This window comes from Vigna unguiculata, chromosome 8, assembly GCF_004118075.2.
Source record: "Vigna unguiculata cultivar IT97K-499-35 chromosome 8, ASM411807v1, whole genome shotgun sequence".
Classification (NCBI taxonomy): Eukaryota; Viridiplantae; Streptophyta; class Magnoliopsida; order Fabales; family Fabaceae; genus Vigna; species Vigna unguiculata.
The window spans coordinates 5362513-5382264 of NC_040286.1; the positions used below are offsets into that span (position 1 = coordinate 5362513).

The following is a 19752-nucleotide window of genomic DNA, read 5'->3' on the forward strand; positions in this document are numbered from 1 at the left end:
AGACTTCTAACACACCTCCTCATAGAGGTATATACATCTCATGTGTGAAACTAGACATTAATAAGTAGTCTGATAGCGGGTGGGACAATATGCTTAACAAACAACAAATATTGCTAAGATAGGCTTTAACAATGATTCTAATATCATAATATAGAAGTTAACTTTAAGCTTAATTCAATCCTACAAAATTGGGTTGTAAAGTGAGATTTGCACCCACTTATATATATATATATATATATATATATATATATATATATATATATATATATATATATATAAATTTTAAATTAGTTTTATCTCTAGTCAGTATGAGATATCTAGCAATTACAAATCAAACAACAAAATTAATTTATATAATCACCCTAAACACATATGCTACATGCAGATCTTCCTTAAACAGACTACTTGAGATGTTCTATTATCAAACAAAGGATTACAAATCGAGTGGACAAACTAGTACTAATTACATACAAATACGCAAACCACTTTCGATCTAACACAAGTAAAATAACTACTCTTGGATCAAACCTTCTTAATCTCACAAGATTAAGAATTCTCAATAAATAAAAAGTACTTTCAAAGAGAGCATAATTAAAGTTCACAAAGTTAACTTAAATACGAAGAATCGTAGATTTTACTAATTTCTTCTTCAATTTCAACTCAACTTTTTATATAAATTTCAAAAAGATGGAAATTAAAGCTTTGAATTTGTTAAACCTTGATTTTGCTTGATCTTCTTATTGAACTTTAATACATATCTTCATTTTTATTGGCTTGGACACTTATAAAGAAATATTTGATTTGATTGTTTCATGCTCTATTCCGCGCATCTGTATAAGGATATAATATTCAAACATTCTAAAATATGATAATAATTTATGATTAAAATATATTTTCATAAACTCTTATTTCCTTAAAGAACAGTTATTTATAAAACATTTTCAAAATATTTTATGGTCATTAATGAAATATTTTTCACAACTTGAATATTACTTTAATTTGAATTAAGAACATTTATGGTCTATTAGACCATCTACTAGGAGACTTGGTATAAATACTTGATGATCTAATAAATCCTGCGACTTTTACAAAATATATGTTCCAATCTTTAGATAATTTGTACACATTCAAAAGTATATAAGACATAAGACACTAATTTTGAATTATCTAAATGTTTAAGAATCAAAGGATTGGACAAAATGAATATCAAGAGTATTCCGCTAGGAGTGATATTACATATTTACTCATGTACTTTCGTTTTTATTTCATAAATATAAAACGATTATCAAAAATAACTTACAAAATAAAATTTCATAAATATAAAAAGATTATCAAAAATAACTTACAAAATAAAAATGTTTGTAATTTTTATCATTAGAAAGATTTATAATTGAGAGAATTATAATCAAGATAGAAACGGATTAATATAAAAAGAGAAATCATTTCATTCTTATTTGCTGAAATTATTATTTTTTATTTCAACCACTTGTAACAACAATTTTGAACTATTAAATGATTTTTATAAAATTTATTATTAAAAAAATTAAAACAAGTTATAATTTAATAACTCTTATAAACAATATATCTATTTTATAATTTTTTATGCATAAAAAATAATCATATTATAACATATTATATATATATATATATATATATATATATATTAAATTAACTTTAGTCTTATACGTTCAAATTTATAAATGTAGTGCTTTAATTTTAAAAAAAATGTGATTTTCTTTTATACTTTAATATAATATTTAACTACGAGAATTTAAACTAAATTCCTATATATTAAATTAACTTTAGTCTTATATTCAAAATTATAAATGTAGTGCTTTAATTTAAAAAAAAAAAACATGTGATTTTTTGTATACTTAAATATAATATTTAAGGACGAGAATTTAAACTAAATTTCTATATCCATATATATATATATATATATATATATATATATATATATATATAATTTTTTATAATCTTATTTTAATGTACAATATTATTTATCAATTTTATTCTTTATTAATTTATTTTATTTTATTATTTGTATCTTTTAAAGTTATAGATATTTTTTAATTCACTTTCAAAGTTATTATTTTAATATACACAATTTTTTGTCAAATTTAATTTTTATTAATATGTTTATCTTTTAATTTTATAAATATTTATTTAAATTTAATAGTTATTTGTAATAAAAAATTATATAATATTCTTTTATTTTTATCACGAGTAAAAGAAATAGATACACACGTATTATAATGTGAACTTTTCTTTACATTTAATTAAATTTTTATCGTCATACAATTGATATAATTTAATTTTTAAAAGTATAAGAATTAATTAATCAATTTTTTGAAATACAGAAAGTAAAACTAAAGTTAACGAAAAAGTAGATTACTAAAACATATTGAACAAGAAAATTATTCAAATTATATCATTAAAAGAATATAATAATAACCTCTAACTCTTTTTAATATTTTAATAATATTATCTATCTTATTCATATATCGTATTTTAGTTCTTTATATATCTCTTTGCATGAATTATACTGTATTGAGCAGAGATCTATCTTTCTGATAATATATGCATTTTTAAACTTGTTAATGTCCCGTTCTAATAATTAGTGTTTTCTGTTTCAACAAATAATAAATCCTATCAAAATATAATTATATTTTTTCTGTTTCAATAAATAATAAATCCTCTCAAAATAAAATCCTCCGAAAACAAAACCCAAAAGATTTCATTCAATGTTTTCCAATTTTAATTTTTTTCTTTTTTGTTTGGTTGAGACCATTTTGAGAAGGCTTCGCTGTTTTTTCCTTCTAAATGCAATATTTCTAACCAGATGTGCTCCACATAATTAATTTATACTTGTAGTTTCCATTTGAGAAAAATATTAATAGCGTTTAATATTTTACCATTTTCAAGAAAATATCTTTTCTCTTTTAAAATAAACAAGAAAAATCCATTTTAGTCTTTCAAATTTACTATAAGATTAAAACAAAATGGTAATTTTAGAAGTTAAATTACCATTTTAAATTTAGAAAACCAAAATATTGTTTAAAATTTGAAAAACCAAAACTACTTTCCTTACTCAATATTTTTTATGATCCTCCAAGATTTTTAAATCAGTTACACAACAAAATAAGTTCAGCCTTCCACGCTATAAACAGAAGGAACAGTCTAGAAATCTCTTCAAACCAGAAGTAACAGCACAGTACACCGAGTAAAACCCAACCATAACAAATAACAAATAAACAACAATTTTAAAAACAAACAATTGCGACATTAGCAGTAAATGGTAATTTCCAATCCCACCGAACCCTCCAATGATTGGGAAATTTTTTCCCTTTTCGATATAAATAAATTGCAAAGCAACACAAAGATCTGCATCTCGGCATCTATATCTATCCACACATCCACACCCTTCTGCCTCAATCCTCGTCACACACAAAACACAACACTCTCACATGTTGTGGACCAAACCCAGATCCATCACTCACAAAACCAGTAATTATTGATTTTGTGTTCGTGTTGGATTCGGTTTCACCAATTTGTCCAAGAGAGCCCGTGAAGGGTCTGTGATGTACCATAAGCTGTTCGAGCTTTTGTTTTTGTTTTTCGGCGGCGAGAAGGTTGAAGAGACCCAGTGGGAGAAGGAGCGATAAACCACATCAATATTCTTCTAGATCTTTCCATTGTTTCTATTCATCTTCCACTTCTGATTATTCGGGTACGAGAATAACTTAAAAAATCAAGATCTTGAAACAGATTTCTTCGACCTTTGTTATCAAATCCACAAATTAAGCAAATACCATGCAAAATTCTCCTACCTTCTTATTAGCATCACCATAGAAATTTTTGGTGTAATTCTTATTTGATTTGACGGGTTTGTAGCTATGGCTGCGAAGGTGTTGAAAGAGACGAAGTCGATGACGGCGGTGGAGATGGTGGCGGAACCGGCGGAGGCGGCTGTGACGGCTGTGAAGTGCTGCTGCTGCGCGTTGGTGGAGGAGTGCACGCAGGCGTACATTGGGCGCGTGAAGGAGAGGTACGGTGGGCGTTGGATTTGTGGGCTGTGTTCGGAGGCAGTGAAAGAAGAGAGGGAGAGAGAGAAAATCATGATTACAACAGACGAAGCTCTGAAACGTCACATGAGGTTCTGCCAACAGTTCAGGTCATCTACTCCTCCCGACAGCACCAACGAGGATTTCATCCTCGCCGTCAAACAGATTCTGTTCCGAACTTTGGATTCTCCGAGGAAAGACCGTTTCAGTTGTCGACCACTTGGGAGATCTCAAAGTTGCTTCTCAACCATGCAAGGAACGCAGGAGGCCCAGAGGGAATGATCACTCCTCTTATCTTACACCAGCAATAAAAGGACTCACGAATCACATATTCATTCAAGCAAAACTTAGATACATGACTGTTATTCGATTATGTGAGAGTTGAAGTTTTATTTCCTTAATTCAAAAGGGTACAACTTCAGTGTTGATAAGAGAATAATATTTTAAGGAACTGTATCTAAGTTTTTGTTGTATAAATAAAAATTGAGAGATTTGGTGGTTAATGAGGTGTACAACCCCAGTTGTGTGTGTGTGTTTTTTTTTTTTGTTCTGTTGTGAGTTGGGTTATGGTTTAGGTTATAAGGTGTTTGGTTGTGTTTTTGTTTGATATTTGGGATTGAGAGGATGATTGTTGATAGGTGTCTTCTTTCCTTGACTTCAATCTAAATGTCACTTTTGGTTACTGGTAATGAAAATTCAGTTTCTCTGTGCTTAAGTTCAACTTTAAAAATTCTTCCAACATTTTTTTTTTTTTTTGACAAAATGCTTTTGTCTCATGTCAAGTTGAAATCACTTCATCTTACAAATTTATTTATTGAAATGCTTATAGTACTATTTGCAATACTTATACTTCTGTCTATATAGAATATAACTACGTGCATCCTAGAATAATATTTTAATGATATGTCACGGGTACAATTTATTCAACATAGCTCCTGACTATATATTAATATAAAAATTGTAACTTTTGTGGTAGCTTATTATAAAAAAAGCTAAAATGAACTCCAAAATTTCATTTACTTCCTTCTAATGCATTCACAGACATCTCAATTCCAATTTCATATTAAAATTGGTGTTCAAGCCATAACCAACATTAAACATAAAGATCAAATATTTAACATTGAAAATGAAAAATATATATTAAACTCGCAACATGCACAAGAAATCGATTTATTACATCTCATCTAAACACATAGGTTTAGCTCTCCATGATTTATAAAATAGAGATTTTTCATTCTTCTACATTTGTCATGGATATAACATTAGGATTTAGGATTCTTCGTCCTCTAAAATTAGCCAATGTTTTGTTCACCACCCTTTAAAATTCATGTATACAAAAATTATCATCAACAAAAAATAAACCAAATATACCATCTTATAATTTTTAAATGCATTAAAAATGTGAAGGAAGGAATACAAACTTAGGAGCGTAGTGCTTGAACGATGAGTCCCATGCAAACAAGTAGGGTGCCAACAATGGTGGTCATGCAACAAATGGTGAAAGAAGACAACAAGATAATGAAAATAATAAAGAGGAAAGAATCCTAAACAGAGAACAAGAAAACCAAGCCAAAGTAAGGAGAAAACTAGTGAAAATAAGAGTTTTTTAAACATGGTCAGTGGTGGATCTTCAAGAAATGTTTTAGGGGTGCCAAAATCTATAATATAAAATTTTTTGGGTGTCAAATATATAAAATATATTAAAATTAAAAAAATAGTTTAAATTATATAATTTATATAAATTTATAAAAAAATTAGTAGTAAGGAGAAAACTAGTGAAAACAAGAGTTTTTTAAACATGGTCGATGGTCAGTGGTGGATCTTCAAAAAATGTTTTAGGGGTGCCAAAATCTATAATATAAAATTTTTTGGGTGTCAAATATATAAAATATATTAAAATTAAAAAAAATAGTTTAAATTATATAATTTATATAAATTTATAAAAAAAAATTAGGGGACTAACCTCTGTCACAACTATGGTTTGTCTTTGGTGATGGTCACCTCCAATGGTGAACTTGCAAACTTGACGCAAGATACTCAAAAGATGTGGTTAAACTCAGATGATGAAGAAAATGATATTCGCGAACCTAGACACACCAAAGGAAGAAAATGAAGAAGAAAACAAGAGAGAAAACCTTGTATTTCGTACCGAAGATGGAAACAAAGGCATTCGTAGAGTCGAGACAAACCCAAATAAAAAATGTTGAAATTAACCCTATTCAGAAGGTATGGTTCATTGGAAAATCATAACCTATACTCTAGATATATGAATATAGGCTACAACTCCCCTTATTGCCTCGGTATAAGCTACCATTTCTACACTCAAAATATAGGCTACAATTTTATCTAATATGTAGCCTATACATCGCCAATAATTTTAAAAATGTTATCGCATTTTTATAGGTTATGTTTTACTTGCAACTGTAACCTATATTACCTAGTTAAAGGAGATATTTACATTGATACCTAAAGTCCAATTCGTATACTACCCACTTAAATATATGGAGTGTCTTAATTTATTATTAATATAGAAAAACAATATGCCTCTTATAATGCTCACATGTCATAAAAGTTTTAACATTAATTAAGAACATAACTAACTCAAAGACTTAATTTTACCAATTATATGATTGTAATGTACAATAAGTTTTTTTTTTTTAATGTTCATTATTGGGAAATGTATGTTTCGGTACATCCAATAGTTTCACATCGCTTAAGAATCAAGGTCAGGTGCAGTTTAAATACTTATTCTCCGCTTCACCCTCTGAGATGCCTTTTAAGGACAAAACTGTGAGCTCCAAAGCAGACAATATCTCAGAAACATGGTGGGTTGATTCTAACGATGTTGTCAGATTTGCGATCCGAACAAGGCAAAAAGAAAAATGAATTTACTTTATGTTTTGAGAGAAATTACAAATATATAAAATTAAAAACAATCTCAAACTAATATAATTTAAAATTCTGAATATTCATAAATAAACATTAAAACATAAATAAGTAATTATATTATTCAAACTTTGAAAAAAAAAGTTTGTAGAAGTTCTTTGATCTCTAACATCTTTAATTGTCTTTGTGTAATATATAATTCATTTTCTGCAACATAAATTCAATTATGAATACATTTTGTCGTCAAATAGTAATTAAAATATTTTACATAATTCTAACAAGCTCAAATGTTAAATACACTACTACAAAAACTCATATTTTCTGCCAATTTTGTTTTGAAAATTTTTTTGTAGGAAATACTTGTAAATTTTGTTATGAAAAAAAATTTGCAGGAAATTGCTGCTAATTGTTTTGCAAAATATTTAGTATAAAACACTTTTCGCAACAAATTTTGTAAGAAATACTTGCGAATTTTATAATTTTGTAGGAAATAATTACCCACGAAGAAATTACCTGCTAATTAAAATTCTTATAAAAAATAGCAGGAAAAAGTCTTTTCTTGCAAATTTTTTTAACAAATTTGCACAAAAATTCTCATGTAATATGAGAATTTTTAGTAGTGATATTACGTTAATTAGTTATGTAAAACACATACTCTATAGAAATTACCGTTTCTACCTCTATCAACTTAACCTTCTTCCTCGTCAATTTTTTTTAGGAAATTGTATAGTTAAGTATAAGAATTTTTTTTATTAGTGACTAATTTTAGTGGTAAAAAATAATTAGTCACTATAATGACAATTTTGATACTAATTTATAAACTAAAAGTTATTGATTAATAAAATAGTTTCTAAATGGGTCTCTAAATTGGGCACTATAATGAATTAGTCTCTAAATTGATCACTAATATTAGCAACCGAGTTTTTTGTTACCGAAAAAATTGGTCTCTAAATTTGTATATAAATTGTTCACTAATATGAGAGTAAATTTAGGGACCAATTTTTCTAGTAGCTAAAAGCTAGTTAATGTTAGTGACCAATATAAAGATCAATTCATTATATTGATCAATTGAGAAATTATTTTAGTTATTAATAATTTTTAACTTATAAATTGACTTTTAAATTAATCACTAATTATTTTTTATTCTTAAAATTGGTAACTGATAAAAGATTTTCTTATAGTAACGATTAAAAAATTTAATATACTTTAAACAAGTTATATTTTTCGATGATAAGAAAAAACCAATTCAATCAAAAACAAACCTCACACTTTGCTCAATGTAAATATTCACAATTTTCTTCCATGTGTTATTGCCGATGTCATTTTTTTTAAACAATTAGTTTTTATTTTAATTTTTAATCATTTCAAAATAATTAATCAAAGGAAGTCATTGAGGGGAAGAAGAACTATTCGTGGGAGAGAGGATAGAAAGAAAAGTTCCCTGGAGGACATTCTTCTATATTTATGAAGAAAAAAAAATTAATTATTAATATATAAAATTTGTAAAATACTACAAATTTTTAATATATTTTTTTCTATACCAATTATTAAATGGATAACAGTATATGGCGAAATACTACTTTTGCAATATTATTTCAGATATGAATCAATTGCGTAAGCATAGTATGCTGAGGGTATTGTATATATGGGAATGTTCATAATACACTCTTTATTAGATTTCTTTTAATTTTAAAGTATTTAATTAATTTTACATAATAGAAATAATGAGTCACGGACTATATTATTAACACTAATCTGTATGGAATATAAGAAGTTATAAATTTAATATTTATTTGTTAAGAAAATGATTTTAATGTTTATAATGCAACACTATCCTTAAGCTAACGTTATTATCAATAAATTAAAGTTCGAACAATAATAAATAAGATTATCGTGGCTGATGAACAGAGAAAGCCCCCCTTTTTTTTTTGTTCATAATTCATCTTCACAAATTATATCCAATATTTATACCTAGTGGTTTCCTAATAAAATCTTTTGGAGAAGAAAGGTGTGACATCTAATCGCACATGAAAACCTCAAACTACTAATATCAATCTTTCTTGAAAAGATTCATATCTTGTATTTATCTTAAAATAACATTGGTAAATCGGCTATCCACCATTCATTTGAAAAAGATTGATACTTTATGTTTTAACCACTTTCATTTAATAAATTGGAAGACAATATTTTAAATAAGGCATGTTATACCTTTATCTTGTAAACTCAATTTTGACCCATTATAACGTAACCATTTTTGGTTTCCAAGTTGATTTTTGTAATAACTATATAAGGATATGACTAATAGCAGATAAAATTTGGTGGGTTGAAATAACTAATAAAAAACTAAAAAGTGTTTTAGAAATATTTCTACAACAAATATTTTCTTTTTTGTCAAGTAATACGAAATATCTTTTAATCTACTAAAATATCATGGTTTTGAGTCCTAATAATACACAAGTATTTATATATTTAGAAAATAATTAACAAGGTAGTAAACAAACTTAAGGATCATTTCTGTAATATTCCAGGTTTTACTTGAGTTGATATATGTTTTTATATGTATACATTATTTTTGAAAAATGTTGTCAAATATAAACTAAAAAAAAACACTAGAAATAACTATAATATCTTTAACTCTATCTATGATATCTTTCGCATGCTCTTATTATGTAGCATACAATGTAAGAGTAGATCAATTGCCACAATCATAATTAATATATATATATACATATATCATTCATATCATCACATATGATATTATCAATTCAAAAAGTCACAATAATAAACTAAACTAAATTATATTAAGACTACATGATCTCCAATAGTATAAAGGAAAATGTTTATATCTAAGACTTATATTAAGTATGTCTCATTAAATATTAACATTTGATGCATCAAAATTAATATTATAATGCACCTCAACTCTTATACATCAAGATTAGATCTACATGAATCCATTTCAACTTCTCCTTGCTAGATTTCTTAATCTATGTGATGCAAATTATCATGAAAGTGATGTTAACATCTTAGGTATCCATACACTACCATAATAGGTTATGATACCATTTATGGTACCTAGGCAACAAGCACCAATGTATATCCATTGACCATATATATAAAATTTTAGCATGCATATTCATAAGCATCTCATTAACACTTGACCGATAAAAAACAATATTGGAATCCATCTTAACTCTTATGTTAAGATGGTTCATTACACCTACTCTACAAAGTTGTGCATAAATCTCACTTAACACCTTACCACCTGATATCTTAATTTATACTGATTTAGATTATCAGTGAAGTCAAAATGTATTATTTCCTTAATGATTTATTGGGTTTAATACCATAACCATAATATTATCCTAGGTACCCACACATGATCACTATAGATCATGATACCATTCTAGGTCCACCCACACACCATACATCAACATGTATATGCATTCATCAGGTAAGATACCATTACATATATTCACACTACTAGAAATCTGCTAAATAATGACTAAAAAATTTGGTCACTATCAACAATCGAATTAGTGACCAAATATTATTTTTATGATTTAGTCACTAAATCAATCACTATTTCAACCAGTGGCCGATTTTAGTCGGTTAGTCACCGAAAATAGTGACTAAATTTTCTGTCACTATTTGTTATTTTTCTAGTAGTGTCGTATACATCTCTTTTAGTTTATTAATACATGTACATAATCAATTATATATGCATATAAATACATGCAACAACACCATATACCAACCAATCATACAAATGTCGCTTGAGCAAGACTATTTCACTTGAGCAACCTATCTTCATTAAATAGGAAAATAATTTTGTGTTTGAAGGACTTCACATCACATGGGTGATACTAATTCCAAAAGAGAAGAATTGATTTGGTCACTTTCTTCGTTTAAACACCCTTTTATCTCCTTAATGACCAACTTTAGAGACGAAAGAATCAACAACAACTCTCCTTGGTTTAAATACTACTTGGTTCCTCAAGTGACATGACTTGTTCCATACTCCACAAAGTTCTACGACCTTGTCCAAAAGTTTTACTTTCCATCGCTTAAGCGATAAGAGTACCAAAAAATAAAGAGAATTATTTTGACATCTCTCTCACTCAAGTCGCAAGCCATAAATTGGACAAGATTCATTTTTCATTGAGAAGCACTGTCTAGTTCAAGTAATGATTAGTCACCACTTAAGCATTGTTTGAGCAATAGCTTGACAGCGAAACTAGTAAAAACACAAAAAAGAAAAAAGAAAACACAACGTAATCATATAACCATTCAAACCAGTTATAACCCTCCCAAACACGTTTTCAACAAATAAAACAACCTGATTTTCATACTAATGTGGATGACTTAATTAAAAATAAAAAGACACTACCTCCAATATAGTTAAACATATGCTCATTCTTTTATACTATAATTCTAGATAACTTCACTTCTTCGTATTATCATATTTCAACACATCTACATCAACTTAAATAACATAAATGCAATTAATTAGTTCCTCTAACATGAAAGTAGTGTGCATCATAAGTAAAACAACTCTAGGATCCCTAAAACATTTAAAATAAGTTGATGGAACTCCAAAGCTTCAAGTCCCGCACAACCAACATCTCCCCTTGATCAAATCATCATTATAATTTTATTTCTAGTATATCAAGGCCTCTAAGGTATATAACTCCTCAAAATATAAGAAAATAATGAAAAAGACAAGATTCATTGTAGAAAAGGTAAAACTTACCTAAATCAAGACTTAGATCGGACCATTTTGATCTATCCATTTTTGTTTCCTCATTGATGAAATTTGTTTAGAAAATAGATTACTTGACAACCTAGAATCTTAGAGAGAAATTTATATTTATATTTTTTTTTATAAATTTATATTTCTAGAGATGAAATTTAGATTGACATGAAGAATGGATTATTTACAAACTTATTTATATGAACATGTTCAAAATACTTTTCCATTCTACATTTCCTTTAAATTAGATATCTTAATATATATTAAGTAGGTCTTAAAATTCCAAACCCAAAGTAAGCCGGGTCAATCCAATTTTGGGTATACAAATTGGTTTGGTATATTGAACTTTGTTATTAGGTCCTATATGTACATATTGGAAATTCTAAACTAAGTTTTGAAATCAAAACATGTAAGTTTTCAGTGGAGTTTTGCAATATAGAGTACAAATTTGGTCAATTTTCAAAGGACACACACATACACACACACACATATATATATATATATATATATATATATATATATATATATATATATATATATATATATATATATATATATATAGTATTTAAATTTTAGTGTTGTTCCTATACAAATTATTTTTTTAGTTGCAAATGAAATACAACAAACAAACAAAAATAATTCATAGATAAGATATCATACAATTTCTCTGGTCATAATTCTAGAAAGATTAAAATCCAAATTTAAACAATTAGCTAGGATTATTAATTAATTCAATCAAACAAATGCCATGGAACCATAAATATAATTTTTATCATAATATCATTCTATATAATTGGAAAATAGTTATCAAATCATGATTTAATTAATTCCTAGTCTGATTCATGAAATCAAAAACACAAATTACAACCGTAAAGTGACAAATATGAAATTAGAAAGAAGAACTAAGTTATGATGATAAACGATTGGTGCAAAATTTAATTCAAGTTGTATTATCTTCATTCCATAAAGTAAACTTCAAGAATTAGTTCTTCATAGGCAAAAGATGAAAAACCCGAAAAAAATAGAAGAAAATGAAGAGAGTCTAAAAGTTAAGAAAAAAAGAAAGACAAATTCTAAAATTGAAGAATAAAATAAATTTTGTTTCCCTAATTAGAGCTTATTAAGTCTATATACGATCTAATCATTTTTACATGTGAGTCTAATTATAAGCTCTTGTTAAATTTATAATCTCTATTACAAAAGTCCAAATTAAAAATAAGAAAACCATATATATATATATATATATATATATATATATATATATATATATATATATATATATATATATATATATATATATATATATATATATACATAAATTTAGCAAATTTATTTCAATTTTTAAAAAATTGTAGAAAATAGCATAAGATACACATCCAACAAACTATATATTCACTTTGAAACCTGGAAAATGTTGAATCAAATAAAACCCAATAGAAATTATATATATAAAATATATATATATATATATACATAAATTTAGCAAATTTATTTCAATTTTTAAAAAATTGTAGAAAATAGCATAAGATACACATCCAACAAACTATATATTCACTTTGAAACCTGGAAAATGTTGAATCAAATAAAACCCAATAGAAATTATATATATAAAAAAAATGTATGACCAAAAAAAGCAAGTGACAATCAAATTAACTAAAATTCAAAATTAAAATAATTATGAATATAATGTCCGAACAATTAGAACTAGAAATAATTGCTTAAAAACTGAAAATAAAAGATAAAAACAAAACGATTCACATGGAACAAAATCTCATGAGATACGTAGACATGAAATGAAATAAATTGAGATAGGAGTGGTTCATAAAATAAATATAGTGGGAAAGAGGGTACAAATATAATGATGGATGACATGAAAAACTTGTGGTATTATTATATGGGAATGGCATGGTAGCTGGAAAGAAGAAGAATGAAAAAGAAGTCGTACTTGATGAAAATGGTAGACCCTTTTGATAAGGATATTCAAACCATGCAAATCTTATCCCTTTTTCTTTACTTTCTTCTCTGCATGTGTCATGCCATCCAACTCAACTTTAATAGAGGATCTCACACTAACTAGCACCAACTTTGAATATTTTCATTTTATAGATCTTAAAGCGAGAAAATATTTAAGAAATGAAATTGAGGATTTATAGATGACAATGTGGATCGGTCCGATCCGTTTAGGCTTGACATACATTAGGTCCGCACATTGCAGGTCGAGTTGGCCCGTCCCATTGAGAAGTTGCAAGTTTGAAAACGTGACCCGCGTATTTTGACGAGCCGGCTCGTCGGGTCAAGCAGACATTGACATCCTTAAGGATCTATCCAGGCTTTTTTGTCTGTACCAATGTTGCATTAAATAATAAATTTCATTCAGTATATCAGAAAAAATAACATTAAATACGGCTGAGTTGGAATGTAGGATGGGAGAGAAAACTAAGAAGTGACATTTGGTAATCACTGTTCATCACTGCTAATTATTTAAACTACGTTAGGAAAAAATTACCAAATTAAAAAAAAAATTCATTTAAAAATTTCATTAACTCTAACATGTGGCATCCTATTGGGTTAACATGTGGATATTTTTTCAAAAATTAAAAATAAATTAAAAAAATTTAATAAAAATTAGAAAAAAAAAATAGAAAAAAAATCACAAAATAACACCTGACCATCATTGTTCATTATCGTTAGAGACCAAATATTATGACTATATTGACACAATTAAATGAAAATAAATACAAAATATGTATTTAACTTTTTTTTCTTATACCTAATAAACAACATTATTTTGTTTGCATTGTTGCTGAAAGAGGTGTATTTAAAGTAGATAGTTGTTGCTTATTTCCTACATTGCTGAGGGGTTTCATTATGAATTTTCATTTGTAATGGAAGTATCATTTCATGATATTTTATCATTTTGTAATATGAGGTTAATAAGAAACCTTTTCAAACTTGTTATATTGTTTATAAGTTATTCTTACAAAGGGTCGAGGTGGCCGACATTCTCCTATTCTTCCCTTGTTCTAAAATTTTGAGATGATTGAGGAAGATGTTATCTTTAATCATGGCCGAAATTATGTTCTGCACTAAGAATCACATCATCTATGTCCAATAATATACATGAGTACTTTTAGAAACAAATTTAATATACTCACTAATATTAGACAAAATTTTACATGAAAATAATAATGTCAATTCCTTTATGTTGAACTTACTTTTTACTTCAAATTAACAATTTATAAACTTTTTAAGAAATTAGGTTGCATATTTATTTAACGGTTGAGCAATTATACCTTGCTATTGTGTTTTTTTTTTTCTTTTTCAAAAGGAAAATTAAAAGAAAAAAACTATGTTTTTAAATTAACATTTACATCATTCGTATTTTTAATTGATAAAAAATATCAAGTTTCACATCAATTCAAACCATAAATAATGTAAATAATAGACTTTGTATATGGATTACTTTTACATCTTAGTCATTGAATTTATGTAAAATCCAAATTTTTTACATCAATTTTAAATCCATGTAAAACTTATATACTTTATATAATTTTAATCTATCATATTTGTACAAATAATACACATGTTACATAATTTGAGAAACATATATACTTTTTTTTTGAAAATACAAAACTTAATATGTTGTATTTAACACCAAAAACATAAATTAGTTTATGTAAGCAGTTCCAGTTAAGAGGCTTTACTTACATGTGCAGTTAAACTTTAGAATAAAAAGTGCTTCCGATACTTTTATTGCCACACAAAAATTATGTTATTAGTATGCATGTACATTGCAATTGGGAGTAAATATACGTACATATTTAGTATACGGTATGCCGATACGGATCAGAGTGTGATATTTGATTAATATAATAAATAACCCTCTTTAGTAATACAATAACTTAGTTTGTGGTACTTGCAAAGCATCTAGTATTGTTTTAGATTTGTAGGACATCTTGTCCCTTGCAATATGTTTAGTCACTTATGTTATTGGATAGACTATGTGTATTATCTTCCAAACTTTGTATCTATAGCATTGGTGTTCATTGTTTTCTTCCTAACATACATTATTTAATTTCATTTTGTGACAAAAATAATTAGTTATAATAATCAATTTGAATATTAATTTTAGTGACTAAAATTAATTAGTCACCATATTGACTAATTTAGATAAAAATTTACAAAATTAAAAATTAAATATCAATTTAGAAATTAATTCTTTTTGTAGTCAAAATTTTGGAAAATAAATTTAGAGACCGATTTACAAACCATTTATAATTTTCAATGTATAATAGTAATGATTATAATAAACAATAATTTTTTATTTTGTAAATTGATATTTAAATTGGTAACGATAGTAACTAATTATTTTTTATCACTCAAATTGGTATCTAAATTTATCACTATAATAACTTTTTTTTTCACTAAAATTGCTATCATATATCCAATTCTTTATTGGTAAATGCAATCTTATATAAAACAATTCATTATTTTTATGATAACATGTTATCTATTTATATTAGGTTGTTCATGCCTTTAACAATCTTTCCATTTTTTTTATTGCGACAAATAATATTAAAAACAAGAAAACATGTTACTGTCAATTTAGTCAGTTTGCTTTTCTTTGATTTTTTTCAATAGTTAAGGTTTTAAAAACATCAAACTTATAGAAATATTTGTGATCAAAGCCTACAAGTTTAAAGCTCTTGAAACTGTTTCACAAACATCAAACCTTGTGTGAAAGGTTAAAAGAGATCAAAGCTGCTTATGCTTTCATGAAATAAGAATTAAAAGTCTTTTTGATCTTTGAAAAAACTTAACAAAATTTTAAAAATAAAACTCAGTTCCTTTGTAAAAATGCTCATCCTATGAAAGCTATTAATGTTAGAGCATAAAAACATCACCAAACATCTGTAATCATAGTATGAGGACACTAAGATAATCAAAGCACAGATGATATAATAGTTACAAGATGCCCATGCATTCAAATTTTAAGACTAACCATGAGTGTTATTGTAATAACATAAGAATACGCACCAAAGAGATAAAAAAATTATAAGTACAAAGTTGTATAATGCATATAAAATTGTATCTCTATATACTTATCCCACTTTCATGTGATTTGGTTTGGAATCATGATAACCTAAACAAACAGTGCATGTGAAATTGTTTTAGGTACACCTTCCTTGGTGTGGATTCACTCTTCCTGTTACGTGAACAATTGTCGCACGCATTCGATGAAACAGCTTATTAAGTAAAACATGAAGAACTCAAACAAAACTCAAACAAAGCAATCGGTCCATTAAAATTCAATAAGGATTGAAACGGTGTATGTGGTAGTGATCAAGAAACAAGCGGTGCAGAAATTTGAGCAGCTGAAGCAACTTTGATCAGTGATACTGTGATGTTCATCACGCAATTGAAGTCTGTTCGGTGCAATAATTGGATTTCTCTCAGTGCAAACGACATTGTTGTGCAGTGATTGAAGCAAAGTTGATTAGGTATTAGCTTGTGTCGGTGTCATTCAATTCAAACAGCACAAGTCAGAGGCATTGGAATCTGCTGAATTAGTTCATGCATGAATTCAAAGAAGTGCAATCCCTTGTCAAGTGAAATTGTGTGAAGTATTAAGTTGGAGGGTAACATCATATAAAAATATAAAACAAAACCATAAATTTATTATATAGATTGAATTTTTATATTATTAGTAACTCTTGAGTAAATCCTTTGATGTGAGTTCCATGTCTTTGCTTTGTTTAATTGATTTCATGCAATCCTAGCAAATAGGTGTGTTCATTTGATGTTGGTTGATTTTGAAAATTGAATGTGGAGTTGATAAGCAGTGATGGAGTTCAAATTGAAAGAATTGCAAATAGCATTCACTTAAACAACTTTGGCTTCATATGGCTTAAGATTGCCTTTAGGTCCCAAAATTCTTGAGTGAGTCCTAATTTAAAAATATTTTCCCAATTGTTTTAAATTTCAAGTAGAAAATTATCTATGTGAAGATGATTTAATTTGAATAATCTGTCTACAATTAAATGTTATATAATGTGTAGACACAAAATCAATTCTTTTAAAAAATTTACCTAGATTATCTGTAGTTAGTGACAATCGGTATCTTCCTTTTACATACAGTTGGTATCTGCAATAACTACTATAGGTACATTTATATTGGTTTTTTATGTTTGATGTTTAATCATCATTGCTACTACTTCAAAAAAAGTGAAGAATCTATGTTTAGAGTTGCACCATATTAAATCATATAAAATCTCTCCACGAACAATTATAAAAATCATAAAAAATATGAAATTTTTTATCTAATTGTACAAGAAATATGAAGAATCTTAGTTGCATCCATCAGGTGGAGTTTAGTACATAAACATATTTACATATTTATAATATTTGAGTTATTGGAATACTAAATAATATTTTATATATTATCTCCTAATATTTCAGATATTATGGATTTCATGAGGTTTAGTATATATAGATCTTTGTATATTTGTAATATATTTACAGATGTATATTTGAGCTACTTGAAGATAAGTAATATTTTATATGTTATCTCCTAATATTTTATATGTTATCTGATTATTGATTATGTGCAGTTTAGTACATATGTATACATGTTATAACATATTTATAATTGAATATCTGAGTTATTCAAATACTAAGTAATATTTTATATTTTTTATATTATATATTATCTCCTAATATTTCAGATGGGTGATCCAATATACATTTTATAAGATATAGGTCACTGGTTATATATATATATATATATATATATATATATATATATATATATATATATATATATATATATATATATATATATATATATATATATAATATATATATATATATAATCTATTTTTTTTCACATTTCATAATATTTGCTTTATTTTTAATTATTTTAAAAGTTAATTATTTTATAAATAATTTATTTTTAATTATTTTTCTATAAATTTTTTTTATTTTAAATTATTATTTAAATTTTTTTTATATATTTTTTATTTTATATTTAACAATTATTTTAAAAATTATATATTTATTATTAATCTTAAATTTCTTGAAAATTAGAAAAGGGCGAACACACGTAACACAGACGTTGTGTGTTCGCTGATATATATAAAAGAGATTTATAAACCACATTTTTAAGGAGAAGATTTTCATTTACCTGAGCATTGGAAAGTTGATACCCTTATGAATTTTTAACACTTAAAACACGAAAACAAAGATCTCCAAATCTAAGGAAAGAAAACTTTATTTTCTTCTTTTGTTGGGAGAAAAAAAAAATGATGAACATGACCTTCTACTGGGGTAAGAAGGTGACAATCTTGATTGATTCGTGGAAGACCAATTCCTGGATGTGTTACCTTCTCAGTCTATTTGCATGTCTCGTGGTTGCCGCATTCTACCAGTATCTTGAGAATTGGCTCATCCATCTCAAGCTTGTCACTCGCGATCGGAGGCCAACAGAGATCCAGGTTCCGTTTCTGTGGGGTATAGCCAGAGATAGAAGGAGATTGGAGGTTAAGTTGGCGAAAGCTATTCTGTTTGGTGTGAAGTCGGGAATAGGGTTTTTGTTGATGTTGACAATTATGTCCTTCAATGGAGGGGTGTTTGTGGCAGTTGTGGTGGGTCTTACGATTGGATATCTTCTGTTTAGGAGTGAGGAGGTGCTTGATGATGCTATTGTTGTTGATAGTTCCTGTGCCTGTGCATAGGGTTTGATATTTTAAAGTAGTCCCTGCAAAAACAGCATGAATGGAGTGCTTTGATTCTGGCTATATTATTTTGAAGTCATTTTTTAAAAAGAAATAAACTATGCACAATTACATTGGGTTAAGCCTGTGAGAGATTTGTGTTTTTATTTGGTTGTGCTTGATGATTCGATATCTCTGATTAGTTTTGTGAATAACTCCACAGAAAAACTCAATAATTGAAAAGAAAATTTTTTAGGCACTTATTAAAAGTTGTCAAATAATTTAAAGATATTTGAGAATAATTTAACAAGCCAACCAAAATAATTTTATTTTCTTA

The 19752-nt window shown here is 26.8% G+C and overlaps 2 protein-coding genes across 3 annotated transcripts; both read left to right on the forward strand.

Annotated features, from left to right (window-relative positions):
• The first annotated feature begins 3371 nt into the window (after window positions 1-3371).
• Window positions 3372-4779, forward strand: LOC114193185. 2 transcript variants are annotated; one of them, XM_028082900.1, is made up of 2 exons: window positions 3372-3730; window positions 3909-4779. In XM_028082900.1, exon 2 carries the CDS (start codon window positions 3930-3932, stop codon window positions 4344-4346), a length of 417 nt encoding a protein of 138 aa, XP_027938701.1. In that variant the 5' UTR covers window positions 3372-3730; window positions 3909-3929; the 3' UTR covers window positions 4347-4779. The 2 variants fall into 2 exon arrangements, with proteins under 2 accessions (XP_027938701.1, XP_027938700.1); XM_028082899.1 differs by having other exon boundaries at window positions 3373-3730; window positions 3895-4773.
• Window positions 4780-18842: 14063 nt separating this feature from the next.
• Window positions 18843-19499, forward strand: LOC114195567 (copper transporter 5.1-like). Its single transcript, XM_028086085.1, has one exon. It carries the CDS (start codon window positions 19005-19007, stop codon window positions 19434-19436), a length of 432 nt encoding a protein of 143 aa, XP_027941886.1. The 5' UTR covers window positions 18843-19004; the 3' UTR covers window positions 19437-19499.
• Window positions 19500-19752: the final 253 nt, after the last annotated feature.